This window comes from Hyperoodon ampullatus (genome assembly GCF_949752795.1).
Source record: "Hyperoodon ampullatus genome assembly, chromosome: 3".
NCBI lineage: Eukaryota > Metazoa > Chordata > Mammalia > Artiodactyla > Ziphiidae > Hyperoodon > Hyperoodon ampullatus.
The window spans coordinates 165,113,407-165,138,110 of record NC_136916.1 but is presented as its reverse complement, the minus strand read 5'-3'; the positions used below and the strand labels follow the sequence as shown (position 1 = coordinate 165,138,110).

At 41.4% G+C, this 24,704-nt stretch overlaps 2 protein-coding genes across 2 annotated transcripts in view; one reads left to right on the top strand and one right to left on the bottom strand.

Annotated features, from left to right (window-relative positions):
* The window catches only part of ZC3H14 (zinc finger CCCH-type containing 14), a gene marked incomplete at its 5' end in the record, with an annotated part of 38,995 nt that extends 25,550 nt beyond the window's left edge, over window positions 1–13,445 (bottom strand). The window contains 9 exons of the mRNA XM_079700929.1: window positions 1,197–1,352; window positions 2,572–2,672; window positions 3,061–3,221; window positions 3,762–4,191; window positions 4,508–4,703; window positions 5,180–5,220; window positions 7,479–7,593; window positions 12,956–12,998; window positions 13,410–13,445. Coding sequence (XP_079557055.1) covers window positions 1,197–1,352; window positions 2,572–2,672; window positions 3,061–3,221; window positions 3,762–4,191; window positions 4,508–4,703; window positions 5,180–5,220; window positions 7,479–7,593; window positions 12,956–12,998; window positions 13,410–13,445 — 1,279 coding nt within the window. The remainder of the gene's footprint in view (window positions 1–1,196; window positions 1,353–2,571; window positions 2,673–3,060; window positions 3,222–3,761; window positions 4,192–4,507; window positions 4,704–5,179; window positions 5,221–7,478; window positions 7,594–12,955; window positions 12,999–13,409) is intronic.
* A 9,889-nt stretch (window positions 13,446–23,334) lies between these two features.
* Window positions 23,335–24,704, top strand: part of PTPN21 (protein tyrosine phosphatase non-receptor type 21) — a gene marked incomplete at both ends in the record, with an annotated part of 60,842 nt that continues 59,472 nt past the window's right edge. The window contains one exon of the mRNA XM_079700622.1: window positions 23,335–23,514. Within this exon, the coding sequence (XP_079556748.1) occupies window positions 23,335–23,514 (180 nt within the window). The remainder of the gene's footprint in view (window positions 23,515–24,704) is intronic.

Genomic DNA, 24,704 nt, shown 5'->3' with positions numbered 1-24,704 from the left:
CAATGAATTAGTATCTATTATCCTCCAAAAGGACCAATTGTTTACTTAAAAATGCCATCATGAAATCACAGATTCAAAACTGTTTGACAGACTTCAATTCACTGCAAATCCTTACTAAAGCTCAAATCCCAGTTTCCAACTACTCTTCACAAACTGGCCCAGTTAGTACCTACTGGCTACTTTAAGGGTTTTCCCATTTTCAGGTCCATGATTTATTGGAACTGCACATAATGCTGACACAGCAAATTACACACCATAGTCAAAGACTTCTTTAAAAAAAGAGAGAAGAGACAAATATAAGATGGAATCGTTAAGGCTTCACAAAACAAGTAAATTTGAGATGAACCTGGAACAATTTAAAGGACACAGCTGACGAGGAATGAACAAATGTATTCCAGCATTGTAAAAGTATTAAGTCATGACGAGCATACAGTTTTGGTGGGGTTTTTTAATCAGATCTCAGTAGAAGAGGAAAAGAACTAGACTCTTTCCTGATGGGAACAGAAGAAACAGGTTGGAGAGCAGTGGAGAATGGCTGGGCAGGCCCAGGGACCAGAAGCTGCCTAAAGGCCAAGCTGATGACATCAGTCCTAGATAATGCATAGCAGGGAGAGAAGCTATAAATGCTCTCACAGAAGAGTCACATGATCAGTCACACTTCAGACAGGAGAGTCTGTGCAAGAGTTGGGGGTGGGAGGTTGAGAGAAAGGAAGCAGAAAGATCAGCTGGAAGTATGTCAGGCACAAGGGGATAAAGTAGTATCACTGGGACAATAAGGCAGTTCTGGCAGGTCAGAGACAGGATGCTCAGAGAGGGGAGATTTAAAAATTTCAAGTTCAATAGAAGAGGGGTAGGATTAACAAAAAGAAGAAAAGGAAGAATGTAGGTATGTATGTATCCTTAAGTAGAAGCTTTCTAAAGACTGGCAATTATTAATGCTAGGTGACTGGGTTCATGGGAATTCATTGCACTATCTTCTCCACTTCTGAGAACACTAAAAATTTCCCTAATGATAAGATTTTTTTAACTCTAAAAAGTGTAGGTATAGACTTTCCTCATGGTCCCTTATTCTATTTGGGGGCCTATTAAGCCCTTTTCTCATAGTATAACCAACATTTCATAAATACCCACTGGAAAATATTTAATGCCTCATGAAAAAAGTGTAATAGGCAATGAAATATCATTCAAATTATTACCTTGACTTTTGTCTATATTATCTCCTTTTGTTTCCTCTTCTTTAATGGGGGAACTTATTCTGGGGGCCCTGTTTTGCCCCTGGACCATTTCTGCTAGCAATTCTTCTTGAGAAGTTCGAGTTCTGGGGGCAACTGGAAGTGTCTGTTTCTGTGAGACTTTCATATAAAAAGCAAAAAAGATGGAAATCCAAATGAAGTAATATTTCAAAACTCAACAGTGAATATCATATTAAATATAAATGCCTCCTTGGGTTTAGAATATGAGGAGTTAGAAAGAGTTCATAGACACCTCATTTTTCCTTATAATATTCTATGACTTAGCTACCCATACTTATGTAAACAACATTTATACATTTTAAACTACATGCCATAAATACACTGCAGCACACATGTATTCATTTTTAACCAAATGTAGTCTGGGTTCTGCCTCATGGTTCTATAACAATTTCAAACTGTAATCTAGATAACCTATGTGAAGAAAGAATTTCAATGCTATCTCTCAAAAAACTTGGAAAACTCTCCAAATACAAAAGCAGGAAATTAAGGTCACAGTGATAAGTCTAAATTTCTCATCATTGTAAACACTCAATATTGCTGACAGACCAAAAAAGAAAATGTAAACAGATGAATTGTTATGTCAAGTGTTGGCCTTTGCCTGATAATCCTTACCCTATAAGCCGAAAGCTGTTTATGTTCAGGGTTAAATTAGGGATGAGGAGAAGTAAGGGGACAGATGACTACCAGGCTCAAAAGTTGCTCGCTTACAGTTTATTTCACTTTAGAGAGGGGTCATATAAAAAGATGCAAAGGAAAATAGAAAAGCAGAACAATGCAAAATCCATAGCAAAAATAAAATTTAAAAATTTAGAGTGGGTAATCATCACAGCTTATTAACAGAAAATTTTACGTACTGGCTATAGCACATGGGGCACAGAGTAATGGGTTCTACTGAGAGGAAAGAAACCAACCTGTTCATACACTAGACAAATATTTCTAACTTCAGCCTCCTAATATTTTCAAATTTTGCTCCCTTTTAAATAACATAAATTCATATCTAATGTTGACTCTAATGCTATAAAATGAAAAGCCTCATATTTATCAAAACTCCCTTTAAGATTTCCGTTTTATATTTCACATACATTAGAAAGAGGGAGTAAAAGGCATTACAGTTGCTCAAAGAACTAAGTTCCACTGACAGTCGAGAAAGCTTCTCAAACTGGTCAAATCTCCTTTTAATCATTCTCTGAACCTCACCTTGGTCCTGACATCTGGCACGCATCTTTATTTTATCACAACTTGAGGAGCAATCATCTATAGCTTACTCAAGACTTATAGAAATCTCTTACTTAATGTCAACATAATACATTTAAATTACCTGCAGAGTAGTTAGTTGTTTTTGTTACGGATTCTTGAGCTTCAGATATAGCCTTCAAAATTAGATTCTTGTTAGCTTGTTTGGAAGGTGGAAGTGAAGGTCTAAAAAAGTTAAGCAAGGTATTCTGATTAAATTTTAGATTTGAGTTCTTTACATGCTAGCCATCCATTATACCTTTACTACTGCCTTCTCTTAGGTTTGGAACAGACTAGCTGTAGTTTTTAGGAAATGCCAACTGGATGAGAACCTTACAACTTTGTAAAATAATGAATTTCGATCAACCTTCCTCCCACCCATATTACAGTTTTTAATATTCTTTGCAATCTTCTCCAATTTTAGGCAACTTCTCTTTCATTAATAGAAGTGTTGCTCAAAAACCAATGGAAAAGTCTTACATGGTACTAAATTTATATTTTCATGATACCCTCTTCAAGGAACCCAGAAGACTCCACCAGGCGATGAAAAATTAATGTAGACATGTTCAGGTACCTCCGTTCAGGTTTCGCGGGCACTGACACACTGCTGGAGATGCTTCCTGTACGGGACCCACAATCATCATCTTCCTCCTCCTCTTCTCCATCAGGACTGAATTTTTTTACTTTAACAACTGAACTTACCACAGGCAACTTTCTCTTCCGAAAGTTTTCTTCCTGCAATCAGATAAATTTCCACTTACCTAGTCTCAGAAAATAAAATTCTACTACAGAATACTTTCTTCTTTTCAAGAAAAAGCCAAGCACATTAAGAATTCATGGGCTATTTCCCTGGTTTCTTATAAAAATACAAGTAATATCTCCAATAGCCAACCTTTAGCTAAAACAAAGACTAGTGCTTTACATTCATTTATAAAGAGCAGCATATAGCACTGTTGAGGAAACCAGTAAAATGGAGTCACTCAATTGTTTACTAGCAGTTGCTGTGAAGGATCTAATACTGACCTAAAATCCTTGCAAAATGATAAGGTAAGGTTAAAGCCATCTCAACGGTTAGCATCCAGGAAAGTAAACAAGATGTAAAATATCTGTAGCCAGTTGTGGAGAGGAAAATCTGACTGATGTATTATGTTGAGCAGCACAGAAACCAGTTTAAAACTTAAAACTTGCAGTATGTGTTCAGTTATTCCATGTACAATTTATTAAGAACTGACAATTTTCAGCCTAATGAGTCAGAATTTAAAAGTATATACAAACCTCAATGCTCATCTTTTCTGAGCTGTTTCTGAAGAAGGGACTATAAGTCTCTTCTAAGCTGTTAAGCACTTCTGGTTCACACAAACGTCCTGTTTCATATATCCGGCTAGTCTGAATATCGAGTTGCTTGGCAGCATGAATACTGTTTTGCTGCTGTTGAAACTGCAACCTGTTTAAATGAGCACCACTGTCTGCATTTCGACTTGCAGGTGGTCGATAAATTTCAATAGAAGGGCGAGAAGAACCATACGTAAGTGTCACTGTAGGTTTTTTCTGAGATAAGGGATTCTCCTGCACAAAATTGAGGTCTTCATCAATGAGATCATCTGGTTCTGGCTTAATATCAATCACATCTTCAGAGGGTGCTGGCTCCCTCAAAGGTTTCACTGTTGACATTAGTCGGGTTGCAGCTCCATCATCATAAGTCTGTCTGTTAAAAAAGGAAAACAAAACCAAAAAGGGTGTGTTACCAATTTAGAGCAGTATCTTCAACTCTTCAAAGGATATTTAGATACATCCTAATGAAAAAGTATGGATGCATTCTTTTTTTTAAACTTTCATTTACTACATTTTATATAAAAGGTAATCATACTTTGGTCTTATCCTTCATTACTTTATTCCAAAAAACTGCTCATGACCACCTCATTTCCAAAAATTTCTGAAAACAGCAATTTAAAGACATATTAACTAATGTAAATGTCACATACACACACCCACCTGCCCACAGGTCTACACAAGACTCTTACCTGACGTTAGTGGCTTTCTGCTCCTGTGAACTCGTAGAAACCCTAGATTCTCTTTTTTCAGGTCTAGTGCTAGAAACTGCAAGAGGTGGCACTGCAGCTTCATGCCTTCTCTCATCTCCTCGACTGAAACTGCTCTTGTTTGAAGGTACATTACTATCAAAGATGTTGGTATCGGAAGACTTTAGACTAGAGGGGTCTAGAAAGAAAAACACATGGTCCCTTGAAGCTATTTTTATTACTTGGAACCTCCCCCTTCTTCACCACCAATTTTAAAGCAATAAGTATGTGTTCTTCCACAACATTTTTTAATGGGTGAATATTATTCCATACATACTATTATAATAATACATCTAATTTATTATTACTGGACTTTCAATTTTCAATTATAAAACACTGAAATATCCTTGAAGCTAAATCACTGCACACATCCATAATTATTTCCTTAGAATAAAGTGCATACTTTCCCTTCCCTTGTTCACATCATCTGTGAATTATATTAAGTTTATTGCTTTTAAATTCATAAAAATGTGGGCTTCCTTAAAAACTTAAAATGAACTACCATTTTCAAATATATGGGTTTTTCCCCCAAAGCAGTATAAATGACTTCAGAAAAACGATCATATGCTACAGCAAATTCCACAAAAACCCAGACGTCATCTTTATGAACCTTACCAGTTGTTACAGAACGAAGTTTATCTAACACACCATGAAGCCTAAAAGAAAAAACAAACCAAAAAAGTTAAAGCTTCCGTTAATCAAGAAACACTGGATTTCAACTGTCACTCTAAATTTGATGACATTTTAGATCTAGTCTTCAGATAAACACTGACAGATGGTACTGAATGGAATTTAATGGATAAATAGGATTAAAATTAAGTTTTACTTTTTTTTTAAAAAAAGGCTGTACATGAATATTGTGGAATAATCAAAAATCTTATTTTTTCATCACTATTTTCAACATCTAGCCTCTGCAAAAATAAGGGCAAGGATTATCATCTGACCACACAGCGCTGATTCACAAAGAATATCATTCCGTTTCAAAAGAACTAAAGATTCAAGGTAGATAAAAGGAGATAAAATACCATAAACGTAATGTAACATTATTAAAATTGTTTTAAGCACAGTTTAAATTTATTTTTTATCTACTTAGATGGTTTCTGGAAGAACTTAATCCTGAGGGGTGAAAAAACTTTAAAAATAATCTCAAAATATACTATATCACTTCACTATAATTACTGTTTTCAAAACTAATGCTGTAAACAAGCCACAACCTCAATTATAATATAACCTATTTTAGTAGTTATGTACAAGGCAAAACTGTCTTACAATCCTTCCAGGAGGCCAGGCAACCTAAAAACACCAGAAATATCTCATTATAATAATGATTCACCCAGAACCCAGTCACATGCCACTATCACCTAGGATACCGTTATCGCAGGGCTCCAAAGAATCAGAATAGTCTGTTTGTGGTGGGTGTAAATGAACACTTGAGAAAGCAAAGTGTCAAAACAGAGACACCATCACTCTTACCAGTACATGGTAAAGAATAAAATTTATGGCAAGATGAAAGAGTTGAATTAATGTGATTTTAAATTCAAATTCAGTTGGCAGTCTGCTTATGTAAGAAATTTGTCTAAAGCACTCCGTCAAGTTATCTGAGGAAGGATCTACTAGGTCAATGTCCCATATTACGTTACTGGGACTCAAAGTGATCCAAATGTTGAACCAAAAGTCTAGTCATAAAAAATGTACATGAAACAAAACAAGTACCTGGACCGCTGAAGGATTTAAAAAAAAAAAAAAAAAAAAGGCAGTACTCTTGATAATGGTTAATTTCCCCAGTCAAAAGCACCATGATCTCTCTTTTTTTGGTAAACTCTGGGGACAAACCATAATAAGTGGGTTAGGTCACCCACACTGTAGGAGTGTATGTACCAAAACATTTAAGGAACAACCACTGCACTCAATGTTCTTCAAAAATGTGTAATATAAACCCAAAGAATTCTGTGCGGAATTTCAAGAAAGCTTCACCGGAGTTATAAAGGATACAGTTGCCCACTGGGGCCAAAATGCCTTTAAGACAAACTCTGGTTTAAAGGCAAGTTAACCAGTTTCATATCCCTCCTTACTGCCTATCTGGTCTCCCAGTCTCTTGCCATTCAAATTAAGCAGGCCACTCTGCTCATGCAACTTTTGCTCCATCTGTCAACTTGTGCTGCAACTGGTGGTTCCCAGTGAGGACCTTTATATGATCCTTCCTGCTCTCTTCTCAGCCGCATCATTACCCTCCCCCAGCTCTCTCACTCTACCTCAAACCTGGTACCAGAACCTGGCCTGCCTTCATAAATTAAATCTCATGCTTTTAGTCAGTATTCTCAACCAAAGGAATATGTGGTTTGAAAAAGGACATTGAAAATTAAAATACTGATTTATGTTTGAACACAAAGTTGCCTATTTCAAAATTCCAGACTTCAAAAAGCTCCAAACTAAAAAAATGATTTGATATTTTGTCAAAAAACTTTGCCTCCTAAGTTAGCTGACTGAAGAAAGCAATTCAGGAAGTCAACCCAGTCCAAAAAAACATCTATAACTGGTTTTGGTGGAGGGAAAGGAATGATAACATGCTGAAGTTTACAAAAGAAACGTATTAACTACAGTCAACACATACTAAGGACTTGTTATGGGCCAGGCACAGCTGTGAGCACATTACATGTATCAGCTTATTTAATTTTCACAACCACCCTATAAAGGTGATTTACGATACCCATTTTGCAGATGGAGAAACCAAGGAAAGAGGTAGATCCAGGATTCAACCTTGGCAGTCTGGCTCCAGAGGCTGTGCTCTCAACGCTCACAACCTGCCTCACAACACTGAATCTGACTCTCCTGTCAAGAACCTCTTTTCAGACAGAACACCTCCTCTTGACTTGAGCCAAACTGTGGTCTGAGGGGTAAATATTCAGAAACATACCATACGGTGAATCGAATTGTGTTGTTCCCTAGAAACAGGGACAGGTCCTCTGTCATTTGGTCCTGACTTTTCTTGTTGGCCACCATCACCATAATGTAATCAGGAAGTTCTTCATCTATTTAAAAGGAAAAGTATATAAAAACTTTTTATGCTTTCCTTAATATTTTCTTCTACTTGAAGCTGATGTGCTTGAAAATATAGATGTAGTTCTAAGAATGTCAGCTCTAGTGGAATTATGCTGGACAAAAAGTATAGCTTTCTTTCTCTTTATTCCATAAGTATTTCAATTACTAGAAGAACAAGAACTAGAAATAACTAATAAATATTTACAAAACTAGATATTCTGAATTACGGTATCAAACTTGAGAGTGCATTCATTTCCTTTAATCTTTTTTAATAATGCTCATTAACTTCAGAAAAGCTTCCAGAAAGCATACTGGACATTTCTCAAGAATAATACTGAGTTTTGCTCAGTTTTGTGCGTGTTTGTTTCAAAATGACACTCATTTCTCAAGGAACACCTTTATCCTTGGTAAAGGCAGATTTTAATTAGGGTAACAAACTTGCAGCAACATCAAATAAACTAAAACCACCCCAAAATTATACATCATTTAAAAAATTTAATCTTAAGATTAAATGATTTCTACTCAACTCATTGTTTCATTCTTATACCCTCCTAACAGTGAATTATGAGGGTGAGGTCTAGGACCAAAAACAAACCAAAAAAAACCAAAACCACCACAATAAAAAGATAAGAAAGCAGGGCTTCCCTGGTGGCGCAGTGGTTGCGAGTCCGCCTGCCGATGCAGGGGACACTGGTTCGTGCCCAGGTCCGGGAAGATCCCACATGCCACGGAGCGGCTGGGCCCGTGAGCCATGGCCGCTGAGCCTGCATGTCCGGAGCCTGTGCTCCGCAACGGGAGAGGCCACAACAGTGAGAGGCCCGCGTCCAGCCAAAAAAAAAAAAAAAAAAAAAAGATAAGAAAGCAAAAGCTATTTATCAGGAACTTTGATCCCTACCAAAAAAAATTCCTTTAGATTCTTTGATACCTTAAATATTCATATTTCTATGCAGGCAGAAAGGTTCATTTCAGAACTACTATCAGACATTTCTTTCAAGAAGAAATATCAAAAATCCAGTTCAAGAAAAGCACAAATACACTAAAGCCCTATCTACAAATGGAAACAGAGAAATCAGAATACTTGCTAGAAGCATGCAATTCAGTGTGAGGAGATAAAAGAACAAGTAGCCAGTCATTTGCTATTTTGTTTGTAAAGAATCAAAAGGATCCACTGCTTTCTGGCAACATTAGTAAATAAGCCTCACAGCTTATTTACACAAAGTGTCCCTACCATGGGCTGTCACTGGTAACCCAGGAAAGGAAAACAAAGTTGGGGTGCTTTGGCAGTCTTGACAGTTTTTCTTCCTCATAATGTCAGTAATGAAAACAAATAGGCTGTGCTTTCTGGCACTATATATTAGTTTGCATTTTATAAAATTTTATGTAAATGAGATCAGCAGTTGCTCTGGTACAGGGTGGGGACAAGGACAGACGGTAGGGAAGGATACAAAAGAGCCCCATGAAAACCCAAAAGAAAACTTTTGGAAGTGATAGATATGTTCATTAGCTTGATTATGGTGTATACATATCAAGACACAGCAAACTGTAAACAGGTGGAGTTTATAACAATTATATTTCAACAAGGCTGTTAGAAATTCATAACATCGTTCTCTCAGTAGACATAAGATGAGAAATAAGAATCTAATGAAAACTTAACGTGTTCCTGGGACTTCCTTGGCAGTCCAGTGGTTAGGACTCGGTGCTTCAATCCCTGGTTGGGAACTAAGATCCCGCAAGCCTTGTGGCACAGCCAAAAAATAAATAAAATAAAGTGTTCATGATACATTCCTACAGAATTCTAGTAGCATTCTCAAGTTCATCTGAAATCTATGTACTGAAAAACAGTAAAATGTTGACGGTTCCTGCAAGTTCATACTTCCTAAAATGTGAATTTAAGACTGCTCTGAATTATAACTGCCATCTCACTAAAGTACTCCATTTTAAACAAACACACAAATGAAACCGTATCAACTCTTAACAAACAGTTGCTCATCTTTATATCCCACTCAATGCCTTGAAAATAGATATTCAAATATTTACTAAAGGATTGTTTCCATAAAAAGGTTTCCAGTACTCCAGCACAAAGAAAGGGATTAGAAAGTCACCCTTTTCAGGACAATGATGCATATACATTCAAATAATTAGGTAGCTAACTGTAAACAAATAATGTATATTTCAAATAGTCTAATGGTGATCCCTGTTTACCCACTTAATCAACATTTATGAAAAAATCTGGTGCTCTGCTAGGCCACTGAGACACAACCAATATGAAGTCTCTGCCCTCAAGAAACTTCCAGTCAAGAAGCAGAGGCAAACAAGTTGAGAAGGTGTGCTAATATGTTAACAGCTGGGACAGATGAGTTCAAGAGGAGCATACAGGAGTGACTCCTATCCTTCTGTTAGCTCACCAAGTTTCTACTATGAAGCAACCATAATAGAAACATCAAGGACCCAGATGTCTTAAACCTGCTTAAATCTGCTGCTGACCAGCTGTATTTAGCCCTCTCAAGACTCCATTTCTTTATTTGTAAAAAAGTGAATTACCTGCCATCCCCACTCCAGCATTGTGTTCAGGTACAAATAAAACTCTATGAAAATATTTTGAAAACTATAAAATACATGATATCTTTACTACAATTACACTTCACATTGGACTACGTCAAGCTTGTAACCAGGTTTTTAATATTAATAGGCTCAAAATTCTTGGTTTGAGGTTTCTGATAAATGATAGGAATCATCAGATTGAATTTAGACCCAATTAATATGTGTTTATGTTTTCATGTGCTAGAATTAAGAAAGTTCTCGGGCTTCCCTGGTGGCGCGGTGGTTGGGAGTCCGCCTGCCGATGCAGGGGATGGGGGTTCGTGCCCCGGTCCGGGAGGATCCCACATGCTGCGGAGCGGCTGGGCCCGTGAGTCATGGCTGCTGGGCCTGCGCATCCGGAGCCTGTGCTCCGCAACGGGAGAGGCCACGGCAGTGAGAGGCCCGCGTACCGCAAAAAAAAAAAAAAAAAAAAAGGAAGTTCTCACTGTAGGTTTTCTGTGGATTTCTTTTTGACCCAAAACAAGCTCTTGGCACAAAGCTGGCATCCATTAAATGTTGAATGAATAAAAGAAAAAACAATCCTGGTTCAGCTTCATCTTTAACCTGTGAGTCTCAATTTTCTTATCTGTTAAAGTCTTACAACAATCCTGACAACAAATAATTAGTATGTGGCAAACTACCATCTGGTCTCAGGCCCCCTTTACACTATTGAAAATTACTGATGATCCCAAACAGCTTTTATTCATGTGCACATATCTACTGATATTTACCATACTAGAAACTGCAACTCAGAATTTTTAGATTTCTTAATTCGTTTAAAATAATACACCTATCCCATAAACAATAAACCTGTTTTATGTTGTTCTAAAAAAAGAATGTGAAGAAAATCTGGTCTCACACAGGTATGCAACTGGAAAAGGGGTATTTTAATACCCTTTTCAGATAATGTGGATATTCTTCTGTGATACTACACCAAAACTCAACGAGTGGTAGTTTCTTGAAGGTAAGCAGCAATATTGAAACTGAAAACTGTATCAATGACCTTTTTGTACTCTGTTACATGAAAATCCATTGATCCATCCTGCACTTTTAATGGATCTTTCTTATCCCTGTACAATTCTAAAACATTCATGCATTGGTCATTTGAAAAAATACTGGTTCACTGAGCTATACAAACCACTGGCATACGGATACATTTCATTATACAATATAGAAGAACCATTTGCTAATATCACCACGCTGTCAAATTTATGGAGGAAGACAACTTTTCCAAAATTCTGACTTTCATTTGAAAGCTCAACTTTGTCACTGGCAACAAACTTTACTAGTTCTTTACCTTTGCTCACTTTCAGGAAAATGTCTGCCAAAAACCCAAATTATGTAACTAGCCCGTTAGTCTTCCTTAGAAGTTAAAAATGATGTTCCAAAGGGTAAAACGGGGGAGGGGGGTGGATAAATTAGGAGTATGTGATTAACAGATACAAATTACCGTAATAAAATAGATGTGCAACAGGGACTTACTGTATAGCAAAAGGAACTGTATTCAGTATTTTTTAATAGCTTATAACGGAAAATAATCTGAAAAAAGTACATATATATATAAAACTGAATCACTTTGCTGTACACTTACAACTAACACAATATTGTAAATCAACTAAACTTTAAAAAATAGCTCCCAAAGAAACAAAAGAAAAACAAATTCCATGAAAAAGGTGGCCAGGTCAGTTCTCCACTCAATCCCACAAATTCTTTGCCTTAAGACAACCCATACGAGTACTTCCTATTTTCTAACGCCACATATTAAAAAGATGTAGTCAGGGCCAGGGTTTAAAAAAATATTTTACTTCATCACTTACATTCATAAATGAAACTGGCCTCTTTTTTTTTCCTTTGTAATTGCAAGTGGAAGGGTGGTGAAGAATACGATGATTTCTTGTAAAGTTTGGTGTGAGATACTGATTCGGGCTAAGGTACCAGCAGTTTTACTCACCACTTTTGCACAGTCCAAATGTCAGCACGGTGAAAATGGCAAATACCCTGTCAGTATTAATATGAAAATAGTTTTGACTTCAGAGACCCTTGGGGTCTCCCACACCTGGAGAACCACTATCGTAAGTGGTAGCTATTATTTTTACAGGAGGCACCAGCTTTGGAGCCAAACAGACGCAGGTCTCAATCCATAAAACCTTGCTCAAGCCAAGCACCCAAAGCCTGTTTCCTTGCTTGTACAACTGGGGATATTACCACTTACCTTCCAGTGTTCTCCTAGGGATTATCATGACCTAATGCATATACGACCATAATTAAGCACAGTGCCTGGCCCAGAGTAAACGCTCAAATTATAATTTATAAAAGAATAAAAAGAAAAAAGACACATTACCGTCGGGAGGTAAGAAAAAAAGGGGCAGGAAAAACAAAGAGATCTGAAAATAAAACTCACTGAACCACGAGAGAGGCAAATGCCAGACAGCATCATTCATATGCAAAATAATAATTCTGAAAAATGAAGATCAAGAGGAAAGGAAAGAAAATAGGAAAAACAATAAAAAGGAGACAAATATTAAGGAAAATGTGAAAGAGCCTCAACAGAGGAAGCTAAACGATTTCAAAACACCCTATTAGAAGGGGATCTGGAAAAAAAACCAAGGTTGCATATAAAGCTTTCAACGGAAAAGAAGTAACCAGGGAGTATCAGATTCGAAGGTAAAAGGGCGTCTCTCCAAAGTCAAAGGCATGACAGGAAAAATGCATTCCTAAAATTAAATTCGCTGCAAATTCTAAAGTCTATTAGGCTAACAACAGAAGACTTACCAACGTAAGCTCCTAGTTCTTGCAATTTTCCCTTAATGGCACTCTGAGGGAAGAAAAAGACCATAGTGCGCGTGAGAAAGGCGGCCCTGGGAAAACAGACCGACCGCAGCGCAGAGGCAACTTCGCGAGCGCGCACACCTCCTGCCCCCACCGGAGCCCGAGTGGGGGTGGGGAGACGCCTCGGGCCCCCCAACCCCACCCCGGAACCCCTCCTCCGCGGCGCCCCCTCCGATTCCCGGCGGCTCCTTCTTCAGCCGCAAGCCCGCTCTCCGAGGCCCGAGGCGGCCTGGCCGAGGAGGCGCTGCTCGCCGACCCCGCGGCCAGTCAAGAGCGCCGGCGACGAGCAGGCCGCGGCGTCCAGGCCGGGCCCCACACCCCCCGTTACTCCTGACAACCGCGCGCCCGCCCGCCCGCCGAGGCCCGGCTTCCCGCCCCCGCCCGACGCGGGCCTCACCCGGATCTTGCGGCTGATCTCGGTGCCGATCTCCATGGCTCCGGGGCCGGTGGTGGGCTCAGCACCGCGAGGGGTTCTGCTTACTGGGAGCCGGAGTCCAGCTCCCAGCCCGCAGCCTCACCGCCTCCAACGCCGCCGCTCCCGGCCGCGCGCTCTGCGTGACCCGCCTCCACCGGCTCGAGCCAAGTCGAGCGCGCCTGCGCCTAAGCCTGCGCCTGCGCGCACTCGGGCACGGGGAGCCGGCACTCTGGCGACCTCTGCTGGCCGCGAGGAGAGCCGCGGTAAAACCTTAGAATCAAAGTAAGCGTAGAGAGAGGACTCTCCTCTCCGTATCTGCTAATTCCTGAAGTGGTCTCATTAGTTATTAATTGCTGCATAACAAATGACCGCACACATTTACCATCTTGTGGTTTCCATGGGTCTTGAATCTGAACACAGCTTAGCTGGATTCTCCGCTCAGGGTCTCATAAGGCTGCAGTTGAGGTGTCAGGAAGGCTGTGTTCTCGTCTGGAGGCTTCACCGAGGAAGAAGCCACCTTGAAGCTCATTTAGGTTGTAAGCGGAATTAATCTCCTTGCAGCTTTATGAGTGAGGGCCTCAGCTTTCTCCAGGCTGTTGTCTGGAGGCCACCCTCCCGTCAGAGATGTTGCCCACACTTCCTTGCCAAGGGCTTCACCAACATGGCTGCTCACTAAATCAAGCCCGGGAAGAGAGGATCTCAGCTCAGGGAAGGCCCAGTCCTTTTAAAGGCTTTCATTTGATTAAGCCAGGGCCTCCCAGGGCCTGACCCCCAAATCAACTGATTTAGGGTCTTAATTACAAAATTAGATTGCAAAATCCTTCATCCGTGCATATTCATTAGCTGCAAGCAAATCACAGGTGCTGCCTGCACTCAAGGGGAGGGGATTACAAAGGGTGTAAACAGCAGCGGCAGAAATCTTGAGGCCACCTAGGGTCTGTCGGCCACACGGTCCTTCATCTCACAGAATCCTTTTTTTCTTCTGAATTACTATAACGTCTATGTGGGAGCTACTAGTATGACACAATATCCTTTCTGTAATGTTCATCTCATTTGCGTGTATGTGTGTGTGCACATGTGCGTTCTCTCTAACAAAATTATAAACTCCTTGTAGGTCTGTACTTCTCCAGAATTTCTTTTGGGACGCTAGACACATAGTAAGCACTTATTAAATATTTGAAGGATAAAGTGACCTAAATTACAAAAGCATTCCTCACAGATAAATCCAATGATCATGCACTCATTCAACATTGATGAGAGGCAGCAGAGCAGAGTGACTGAGAACAGGGACCCTGGAGCCAGACTGTCTGGGTTTGAATCCCAGCTCTGCTACCCCCTCTGAGACCTTAGGCAAGTTGCTTATCCCCTCTGCCTTAGTTTCCTCATCTGTGGCATAAGTATGATACCAGTTTCTCCTTCATAGAGTTATTATGAGGATGCGGTAAGTTCATAGTTGGGAAGTATTTTGAACTGTGCTTGGCTCATTGCAGTACTATGGTTGTTGATTAAAAATTAAATGCCTACCCTGAGTCAGATGCTGTGCTACGAGCCAGAGCACAAAGATGAGTGAGACTGAGTCCCCGCATTCACAACATTCACAATCCAAAAGACAGGCACCTTATTTCTATCTCTTTACCCACCATTTCAGAATTAAGAATGCAAACACATGTTTTGCCATTACTGCACACAAAATCCTTAGTCAATATTTAGATAATAGTGAAAGAACATTTTATGAAAAATAGAGAATGTTTTCATTAAAATGTATTCAGAATAGGTAAAACTTTTTTTTTAATGTATTCAAGAAAGAGTCAACTTTCAAGACAATCCATTTAAAACTGCAGAAGGAGACTCGCAGGCTGCTTAAGAACTTGCATATTTAGATCTCAGGAGTGTGTCTGGATCACAGAGGGGATAACCCCACTAAACCGATGGTGTTCAGTGGTCTGACATTGTTACAGGTGCTTCCCTGTAAGATGCATCTTCATAAGCCACACTGCATCCAGAGGAAGATGATCATAATGATGCCTGAAAGAAACCATTAAAGGGAGTATTGGTATTCAACTTGAAAAAGGCTAAGCAGGACAATGAGAATTATTTTCCAGCATGGAAGTTCTCTCCAGTTCAGGAGGAATGACATATTTTGCTCTAGGAGACAATGAGGACTAGATTTCAATGAATCCCAGTTGAGGGCTCTGGGCTGTTTTTCAAAGAGAGAAGATTACTAAAAAGAGCATTGGTTTTTGAAGTCGAAGAGGTCGAGTACTAACCCCAATTGCATGGAGTCCGTTGTCTTCTAACACTGGCCCCCTAGCATCTCCAGCCTCCTCTCAGGGCAGCATTCCAACTGGGTGTTGCACATCATTTGCAAGTGTCGGGGGACAGGAGGGCAGAAGAGAGGTGTTTGGGGGTGTCCTTCAGCCTGGAATGCTTTTCTCTTTTTTTCTTTGAATGCCTAATGAACTTTTTATTTGTCCTTCCAGAGTCAGCCAGAAGCTGATCATAGTGATAAACTGAATATCACCACTCCACTTAGAATATCTACCCATTAAGTATATTTGCTTACTAGAATTATATATTCACCTGTTCCTCACATGGTGAGTCTTTGAGAACAGGGCCATACATCTTATTTATCTTTCTCTTTGCAGCATTTGGCTTCCAAGAGATGCGGTTTGAATAGACAAGTTTTTTCATTAGTGAATATCTCATGGCATGTCTACCCTTGGATCAAAAGCCCTTAAGTGTTGAGAATTCCAGTCACAGCAATTGCTTTTGCTACTGAAGCTGACATACTTTTCTTCATTTTCTTGTCCATTGAACAAATATATTGCCAGCATCATCATGGTAATTTATATAGTGAGAGATAGTGGGTACTCACCAAGCTATCAAAGCAGATTAATTTCTTAACCCCTAAGGAAGTATCAGTCAGTGTACCACCAAAACCACAATTTCTTTCCCTTTATTGAACATCTTTTTACTGTAGAAATTTTTAAATATTTACTTTGTTTTAAAAAGAATTACCTTCACAGGAAGAAGAATGTATATCACTTCTGGGTAGCAAGAAGAGGTAAAGATACAGATACATGATTGCTTATTCATCTACACAGTCTCTCTAGACGGGTACATAGTATTATGGTAACACCAGTGACCCCCAGGAGGAGAGCAGGCAAGGTAAGAAGGAGACTTTTCACTTGCACCATTTTGTATCTTTTGGGGTTGAACCATATAAATTATTTCACTTCCTTCTATACCAACAGAAGCCAATAATAATTTCATGCCGAACACTTTGAAGGCTTTGTTCAAGTGGCTTGTCATGGGGCTGTTACTGTCAAATTAACATGGTTGCAGGAAAATAGAGCTTAAGGACTTGTTGAGCAAGTGGCACTTGTGGACTGTGAGGGAGGAAGTTCAGCTCAGTGTATAACATCGCTTGGGTTTTACAATCATTTTCTATTTTTAAAATTCTTTTATTTTCTTCCCGATTCAATTAACAAGTTTTTATTTAGTGCCTACCCTCTGCCCAGTAGTGTCCTAGGAATTCTAGGAGATATAAAAGAAGCCTACATGAAACAGTTTTTAACGATCTTGCCAAGTGTGGGGATCACTGTGGAATGGGGTGGCTAAGAAGTTGTGTTGGAAGCAGAGCCTTGAATTGAGGCTTGGAGAGCAACGGAAGGCTTAGACAAAGGGAAGGGGGGCAGGAGGTGCTCTGGGCCAGGAGAAACGGTTTGATGGGGGCAGTAGGGGAGAAGAGAGGAATAAGGACGGTCATAAGAGGCTGAGGCCGATTTGGAAAGGCCCTAAAGGTCAGGCAGGACAGCTTAGCCTTAGGGGTCCATTGGGAGTGATAAACCCCAAGGAGAGGTAAGCTTGGTATTCACATGGAAAGAAATGAGAGAGCAGAAACCAGAGGCGTGGAGACCGCCCTTGTTGCAATAAGCCAGATGTAAAATGATGAGGGATGAAGGTTTGGATTAGAATGGTGGGGTAGGGGGGCATTCAGGAACAAAGAGGAAAGAAAGCATTCATGAGACGTTTCACAGGAGGAAGTGGCAGGTCTTGACGATAGGCTGGAGATGGCGAAGACTCACACATAATTTCAGTTTTTCTATTTTGGGAGACCAGAGAGCCACTCATGTTCTCTTTTCTTTCTTCGCACACGAATTGACCCCCTCATGGTGTCCAGTTGAAATTCAATTATAAGCAGAATTGATTGATTTTCTTCCATATAGAAACACATGTAATCCTATTTGCCTTGAGCTCCATTACCCAAGCTGAGTCCTGCCTGGGGTTTGTTTTCCCATAGCACTCCTACTTTCAGGATGGCGCTTTCCACTTAGGCCTTGTTTGTCTTGTGTTATGTGCAGTGCGTAGCTTTATTACCCACTAGACTAGAAGTCCTTTGTGAGCAGGGACCATGAGTAAGTACTCAATAAGTGTCTGTTAACTGTTGAAGAAAATGAGATCTAAATGAAATGTAACATAAGAAAGCTTTCCAGAAACAAACATATTTTTAACAAATCGTTTAAATAAAATTTACATAATAAAAATTTCTCTGCTCCTATCACTCAAGCCATATGCCAAGGAAAGGTGAAACACCCTATTGTGATGGTGTTAGGGCCACACAGTTTTATTCCTTGGCTTAAGTGTTGCCATGCAGTAATAAAAATAATAATGCAGTGTAATAATACCATGTAATAATAAAAATTGCTAATAGGGCTTATAATGAAACATTTCACACAAGTTACTGGTTAGTGATTATTATTATTATCATTTTACAGGAGATGAGCAGGCACAGAAAGGTTAAGAAATTCGCACACGGCGACCCAGCTAAGCAAGCGTTGGCGCTGAGATTTGAACCCAGACAATTTGACCCTGGAGTACCCCATCCTTAAGAGCTCTACTTTGTACTGCATTAAGCATACAGCTCTTTTGAAGACCTACAGGTTATTTGAGGCATAACAACCTTTTTCAGGGGAAGGGGACGTTGCCACCCTGTACTACCAATCAGTGTTTTTACTTTTTTTATGGGCTATATCCTTAGACGTAAGCATGGGAGGAAAAAATAGAATGTTTGAACTGTTTTCAGACGTGTAAAAGAACAACTTCAGCGATAACAGAATTTTACACAACACCTAAGAACAACACGGGAATAAAACCCTTTACCTGGCACCGAAATAATATCCCCCTCCTCTCATTTTTATTAAAGCCTTGCTTTATTTGGAAACTCTTAAAATAAGTGGTCATAGGATTAAAAAAAGCCGCGGCGCGCCCCCTCCCCGGCGGCCGGGCGCAGCTGTCCGCGCCTCCCCCGCCCGCATTCCAACTCTCTGAGGTCACGGGCAGCCACCGCCTCCCCGGATCCGCCCGCCCGGCCCAGGGGGAGGGACGCCCGGCCCCGGCCTCTCCGCTGCTCCGGCCGCGCGTCCTGTGTCCGTCCGCCCGCCTTCCTGCTGCCCCGGCCCCCGGCCGGTTTCTTTGTGCGGCGCTGCCGGCCGGCCTGTCCCACCTCCGGGCCTCTCCCCTCGCCGCGGCCACCGCGGGACCCTGCGCAGGGGAATGCTCTGCGGGCCGAGTTCGGGGAGACAGGAAGTGAGGCGTGCGAGCCCCATGAGCGCGCCGCGGCGCGGGCTGGCGTGCGGGCGCGGCTGCGGCGGCCGCGCGGCGGGGCCCCGGGAGGCGGGCCGCTGAACGGGGCGCGCGGCCCCGAGGATGCGGGAGCGGGAGCAGGTGAGGGCGCGGGGTCCGGGCCGGCGGGCGGCGGGCTGGCGGGCGCGGGGCCGAGCGCTGGCGTATGTCCGCGAGCCGGGACCCCGGAGCGCGTCGGCGGCCCCGGAGTCCTGGAGGATGGGTCCTGGCTCCCAGACCTAAGGCAGGAGCGTAACAAAGAAAAAAGTCTTCCTTTTCCAGGTTCTCTCTGATCTACTTGAGTAATTTTTAAAGGGGTCTTGAACTTGTATTCTGAACTCCTCGGCCGATTGTAGTGGCTTAATTCTGGATAAGAGTTTTAAACGTTTTAGGCATATTTGTGCCTCTCAGAATATTAAGTGCGAGATTTGCTAGGTAACTTTGGCGAGAAGGCGAGTAGGGAAGGACTGTTTCGTGGTGATGACTTGTTTTGGTTTTGGAGTAAAGATTGTTTACTCTGGAAAAAAGAATTCTTGGGTCTGCAAATTCCGACTTGTGATTTCTGCAAATCCTGATTAGATTGGCCGCTCTTGGCATGCCCGTCTTAATTTTCTTTTTTGCTGAGAAAGCCTTATAATAATAGCGTATGCTCGCAAACACGTTCAAAACACTCCGTGTGCTCCAGGTGACAAGCGCTGTATGCCTAATGGTTGCTGACAGATTTTTTTTTTTTTTTAAGTTTGGGATATGATAGAAATTTTACTCAGAAAGTAGTTGTCTGGTGTTCCTAGCACATTTTATTCTCGAGTTCTACGCATAAATGTTTTGTTCAGGAGAAACATGCGTTTGATTTAATGCTATAGATCTATACATTATTCTAAAAATGTCATATACTCATTTAGTGATTGTTTTATTTGAAAGTATCATTAGCAGAATTACGTGTAGTGAGGACTTTAGCAACAAGGCGGGAAACTACAGGATTCAGAATTAAACTGTATTTGAGGAACTTCTGAAAAGTGATGTAAAAACATTAAAATGAATTCACAAGTATCTCGGACTGCCTTCTGAAAACTTGAACAGAATTTAATATATACCTGTTTTTTATTTCATAACAAAGTGATTTGGTAGGGAAACAAAATATCTCCTAGTATTTTCCTTCAAAAGCTAATTATGAATTTTCTGTTTACTTTAGTAGTTAGATACGTTAGAATTACAGATCCAACTACCTTTCAAATTGTTTCATATTATTTTACATCCGAAACAGACATCCCCCCAAAGCATCTTAAATTTCTACTCCTCTATTCAAACATTCATAACTGTATGACATCATTTGGTAGCAAATACTGCACATAACTGAAAATTAAATGTGTCAATTGTTAATATTGTAAATTATTAAGCAGAAAATTATTTTTACATGTCTTAATAAACAAAAAGCAAGCTATTCTTATGGATAGATCTTGGGGGAAAAATGCATCTGATACACACACCCCTCAGCTTACATTAAGCTTACATTAAGCTTACACCCCTCAATTACATTATAACATCTACCAAAATAAAAAAGAGAAAACATTGGCTTTTATCCCTGATGCAGTAAAATATTTCACACTCAGGAACAACTCAAAGTTTTACTCTGTTTGCTTCATCAGAGCTTAAGTTAATGATTAAGTTATATAGTGTAGTACCTACTGCCTACAAGGCATTGTTTTATATAGTGTAGTATCTACTGCCTTCAAGGCATAGTGAAGAGAATACCATATTTGAACACCCACCAATGCAAATTTTCATCTTTCCTCTGTACGACTTAATCTGTCCTCTTTCCAGTTACCATAATTTCTATGTAAAACTTAAATTCACCATCTAATCACTTGAAAGGGTATTTAGTATATATATGTATATATAATCTTTTAAAATTTATACAAACACTCATAACTTATCAGGCAATTTTCTAGTTGAAAGCTTATTATTTAAAGTTCTCATTTCTTAATTTTTTTTCTTTCATTTTGCCTCAGCTATCTATTTGGTTTATACCCTGACATAGAAAAGAGCATTGAAAACTGCAGGTGGAGCCCATGTCTTTTCGTAATATCTATTTTCTATTCCCCCCTTTAGCATGGTGCTTTTACCTTCCAAAGGTACACAACAAATGTTAATTAACACAGTTCTTTATGTAGTTCTAGTTTTCTTTTTTTCCTCTGGCCTTCTTCCTCTATTCCTGGTTTTTAACTTTTATTTTTCTTACTATCTGGAGATAACCAGAGCTAAAAACCAAAACAAAATCCAAACAACAAAAACAAACAGAAAATCGTGGTTGGGTCCTTATTAGAGATACAGCCATGTATGTAATTATAGCATGCTTGTAATCTCCTTAAGAGCAAGGACGGCTTATTAGAACTCGTCTTAGATTTCTCTAAAGGGCCACTACACTGCCTTGTACTCAGAGACGCAATACACTTTTGTGGAATGGAATTATAAAATGTTAAGTTTGGCAAAGCCTAGTGTAATAGCTAAACCATATACTCTAGCTCTGCCACCCCACAGCCCTGAGTGCCCATCACTTCTGGGGCTGAGACGCAGTAGAAAAAGCGAAAAAGAGCAGAGGACTGGGAATGAGGAATCTGGGATCGGTTCCCAACTCAGCCCGTCCTAGTGAGAGGCTGAGAAAGCCGCTTCTCCCGAGGCCTGGGTTCTGTGTCCGCCAGATGAGAGGGTTGGGGGCTGCCCTTGCCCCTCCGCGCGGTTCCCGGCCCAAGTTCAGGGTAACCAGCCGCGGCCGAGCCTTGCCAAACGATCCATCCTCGGGGGAAGCCTCTGTTCAGAAGATAACGGAGGGTGGGAACCGACCCGGGATTCTGGAACTATCCGGGATTTTGTCGACTCGTTTAGGGGAACAAAAATCCAGCCAATGTAAAAGTTCCAAGCTGCCGCTCAAGGCCAGTTTGCTTCCGCCCAGGAGGTACCACCAACGGGTGTTGTTTACAAAAGTTTTAAGTCGCGTATTTTGGCGGGGGTCCTGAAGCTCCAAACTGGGATTCAAATGGACCCCGCCCAAACCTCTCCCTCGCCTCTGGGGCTCTAGCTGGGTCCTTTAAGTGTTCCCTCTGGCATCAGCGGGAGCCTGTACTCTCCTAGAGCATCCGTCCGGAAACGCGGCCGCAGGCGGAGGGTTCCGGAGCCTCTGAGGCTGTGAGTTGCTCGGGCAACGCCGCCTGCTTTTCCCGTGGTGGGGAGGACGAGGGAGGAGCCGGAGCTATCCCTTGTCTTCTTGGCCTCACGGGCTTGTTGAGCAGCACCCTCCCCGCATTAACTCGGGAGGGCGTTTAAGGGCCTCGCCCCCCTCCTTTTCTGGGCTGCGGCCCCGCTTAGGTGAAGGCTCACCGCCTCTTTAGGCGTCCCCATCCGGAAAGGGGCTGGGGCCAGGGCCACGCTTTTCATAACTTCCACGCGTCTGGTGGTAATCCGATAACAAGCATTTGTAGGGTCTTTTATAATTTGTTTATAAATAAATCGATTTGGTGACGTAAATATTTATAAACCAGAGAGTTTTACAAATGCTTGTTAAGTGTTCGCCTCGTTTGAACCTCACAGCTGCCATGTGTTACAGGGGATTATTCCATTCGGGTTCAGGGTTAATTTGCCTAATTGGGACTGAGACGAACGAAGCTCTTTTGGAGGTTTTTTGCAATTATCTCATTTAAGGACTAAAGAACCCTAACATTTGGAGTATCGGGGAGCCAAAAAGAGTTAACTATGAAAAAACAACACTTTATCTAAAATAGAAAGAGGACCACTCATGCTAGCTACTAAATTTGGGGTTATAGTAGTGTCAGCCATTATCTCATTTAATCCTGAAGTTAGCCACACGTTGTCACCACTGTCTGTGGGATTGAGTGAGGGGTGGAATCTGACCCAGGGCGTAACACAGCTCTGATGATAAACTTCCCCACTGCCTCCCAGATCCTGCTAATGCCTTATTTTTCCAGAAGAGAGGGAAAGCTTAGATACAGCTTCATTAATTTTTATTTTTGAAAACAAAGCCCAGAGTTGCTATTGCCTATGTAACCGGTGTTCCTCTTTCCCCAGCACTGGCGTGGGTGCTCCCATCACCTGGTCTTTGGAGACTCAGTTGCTTTTTAATGGCGGCAGCAGCTGCTGGGTGAGCAGCCGGAGACTCTACAGTACTCCTCCCTTCAGGACAGGATCGCTTTCTCTAGCCGTTACCACCACTGGATTGGTGGAGGTGCTTTTCCCTTTTCACCCCTCCAACTCTTGAAGGGAGAAGAAGATGCCACTGCCATTTGGATTGAAACTAAAACGCACCCGGCGCTACACGGTATCCAGCAAGAGCTGCCTGGTTGCCCGGATCCAGCTGCTCAACAATGAGTTTGTAGAGTTCACGCTGTCCGTGGAGAGCACTGGCCAGGAGAGCCTGGAGGCTGTGGCCCAGAGACTGGAGCTGCGGGAGGTAAGCCCCAGAAAAGGCTGCAGGCTTCTCCGGGCGGGCTTTGTTCCTTACTTCCCAGCTACTTTCGTGCACGCTGACTGTCTTCTCAGAGTATGAGCCTGTAAGCCCTTCTCCCCACCAGGAAGGAATAATACAGTGCAAAGAGGTCTTTCCTTGGATGTGCCCCGTAAGAGAATTACCAATGCCTGAGTTTTGAAAATGTTTATATGTTCCCCCAAAATGTTACCCAGAATGAGATAGGAATGCATTTTGGAATCTGAGTGAAGAAGCCATCTTGGAAATGGATCCTTTCAGCCCCCAGCCATCCAGCTGACACTCAGCCAAGTCATTCCCAAATTCCTGACCCACAGAATTGTGAGCAAAATCAAATGGTTGTTTTAAGCCACGTTAAAAAAAAAAGGGGGGTGGCTTCCCTGGTGGCGCAGTGGTTGAGAGTCCGCCTGCCGATGCAGGGGACACGGATTCGTGCCCCGGTCCGGGAAGATCCCACATGCCGCGGGGCGGCTGGGCCTGTGAGCCATGGCCGCTGAGCCAGCGCGTCCGGAGCCTGTGCTCCGCAACGGGAGAGGCCACAACAGTGAGAGGCCCGCGTACCGCAAAAAAAAAAAAAAAAAAGGAATGCATTTTGGATTATCCAAGTAGTTCTGGTCTTCTGGTGTAATCCCACATGGGTCGTCCTGATCTAGTACAGTTTACTGACTTCATTCATTCATTCAACATTCATTGATTGTTTTGCACAGGCCAAGCCAAAATTCGAGAGACATTGCCTCGGTTTGAATTCTGGTTTCTTCATCAATTAGTTGTTTAACATTACGTGAGTTATGTGACCTGTCTGAGCTCTGGTTCCTTCATCTGAACCATGGGATAACAGTGTTGCCTGTGGTGTGATTTAATGTGCATGTAAAGCCATAGCTCTAATAACTATAGTCTGTTACAGTAATCAGAGGGAAGTTTGCCCTGGAAAACCCCTAATCCAGTCTGTAGGAAGTTGTGAAGTCCTCAAGTATCCATATAGTGTCTTAAATTCAAAATGCTGTGTAAGGCCTGTGAAGAAAAGGGCTCTAATTAAACCCAGGTCCCTTCCAGTCTTTGGCTACCTGGTTCTGGGGTAAGAGAAAGATGGAAAAACGGGTTATTTCACTTAAATGCCTATGTTGTAGTCTTGACTGGAAATCCTGCTAATGGTGTAG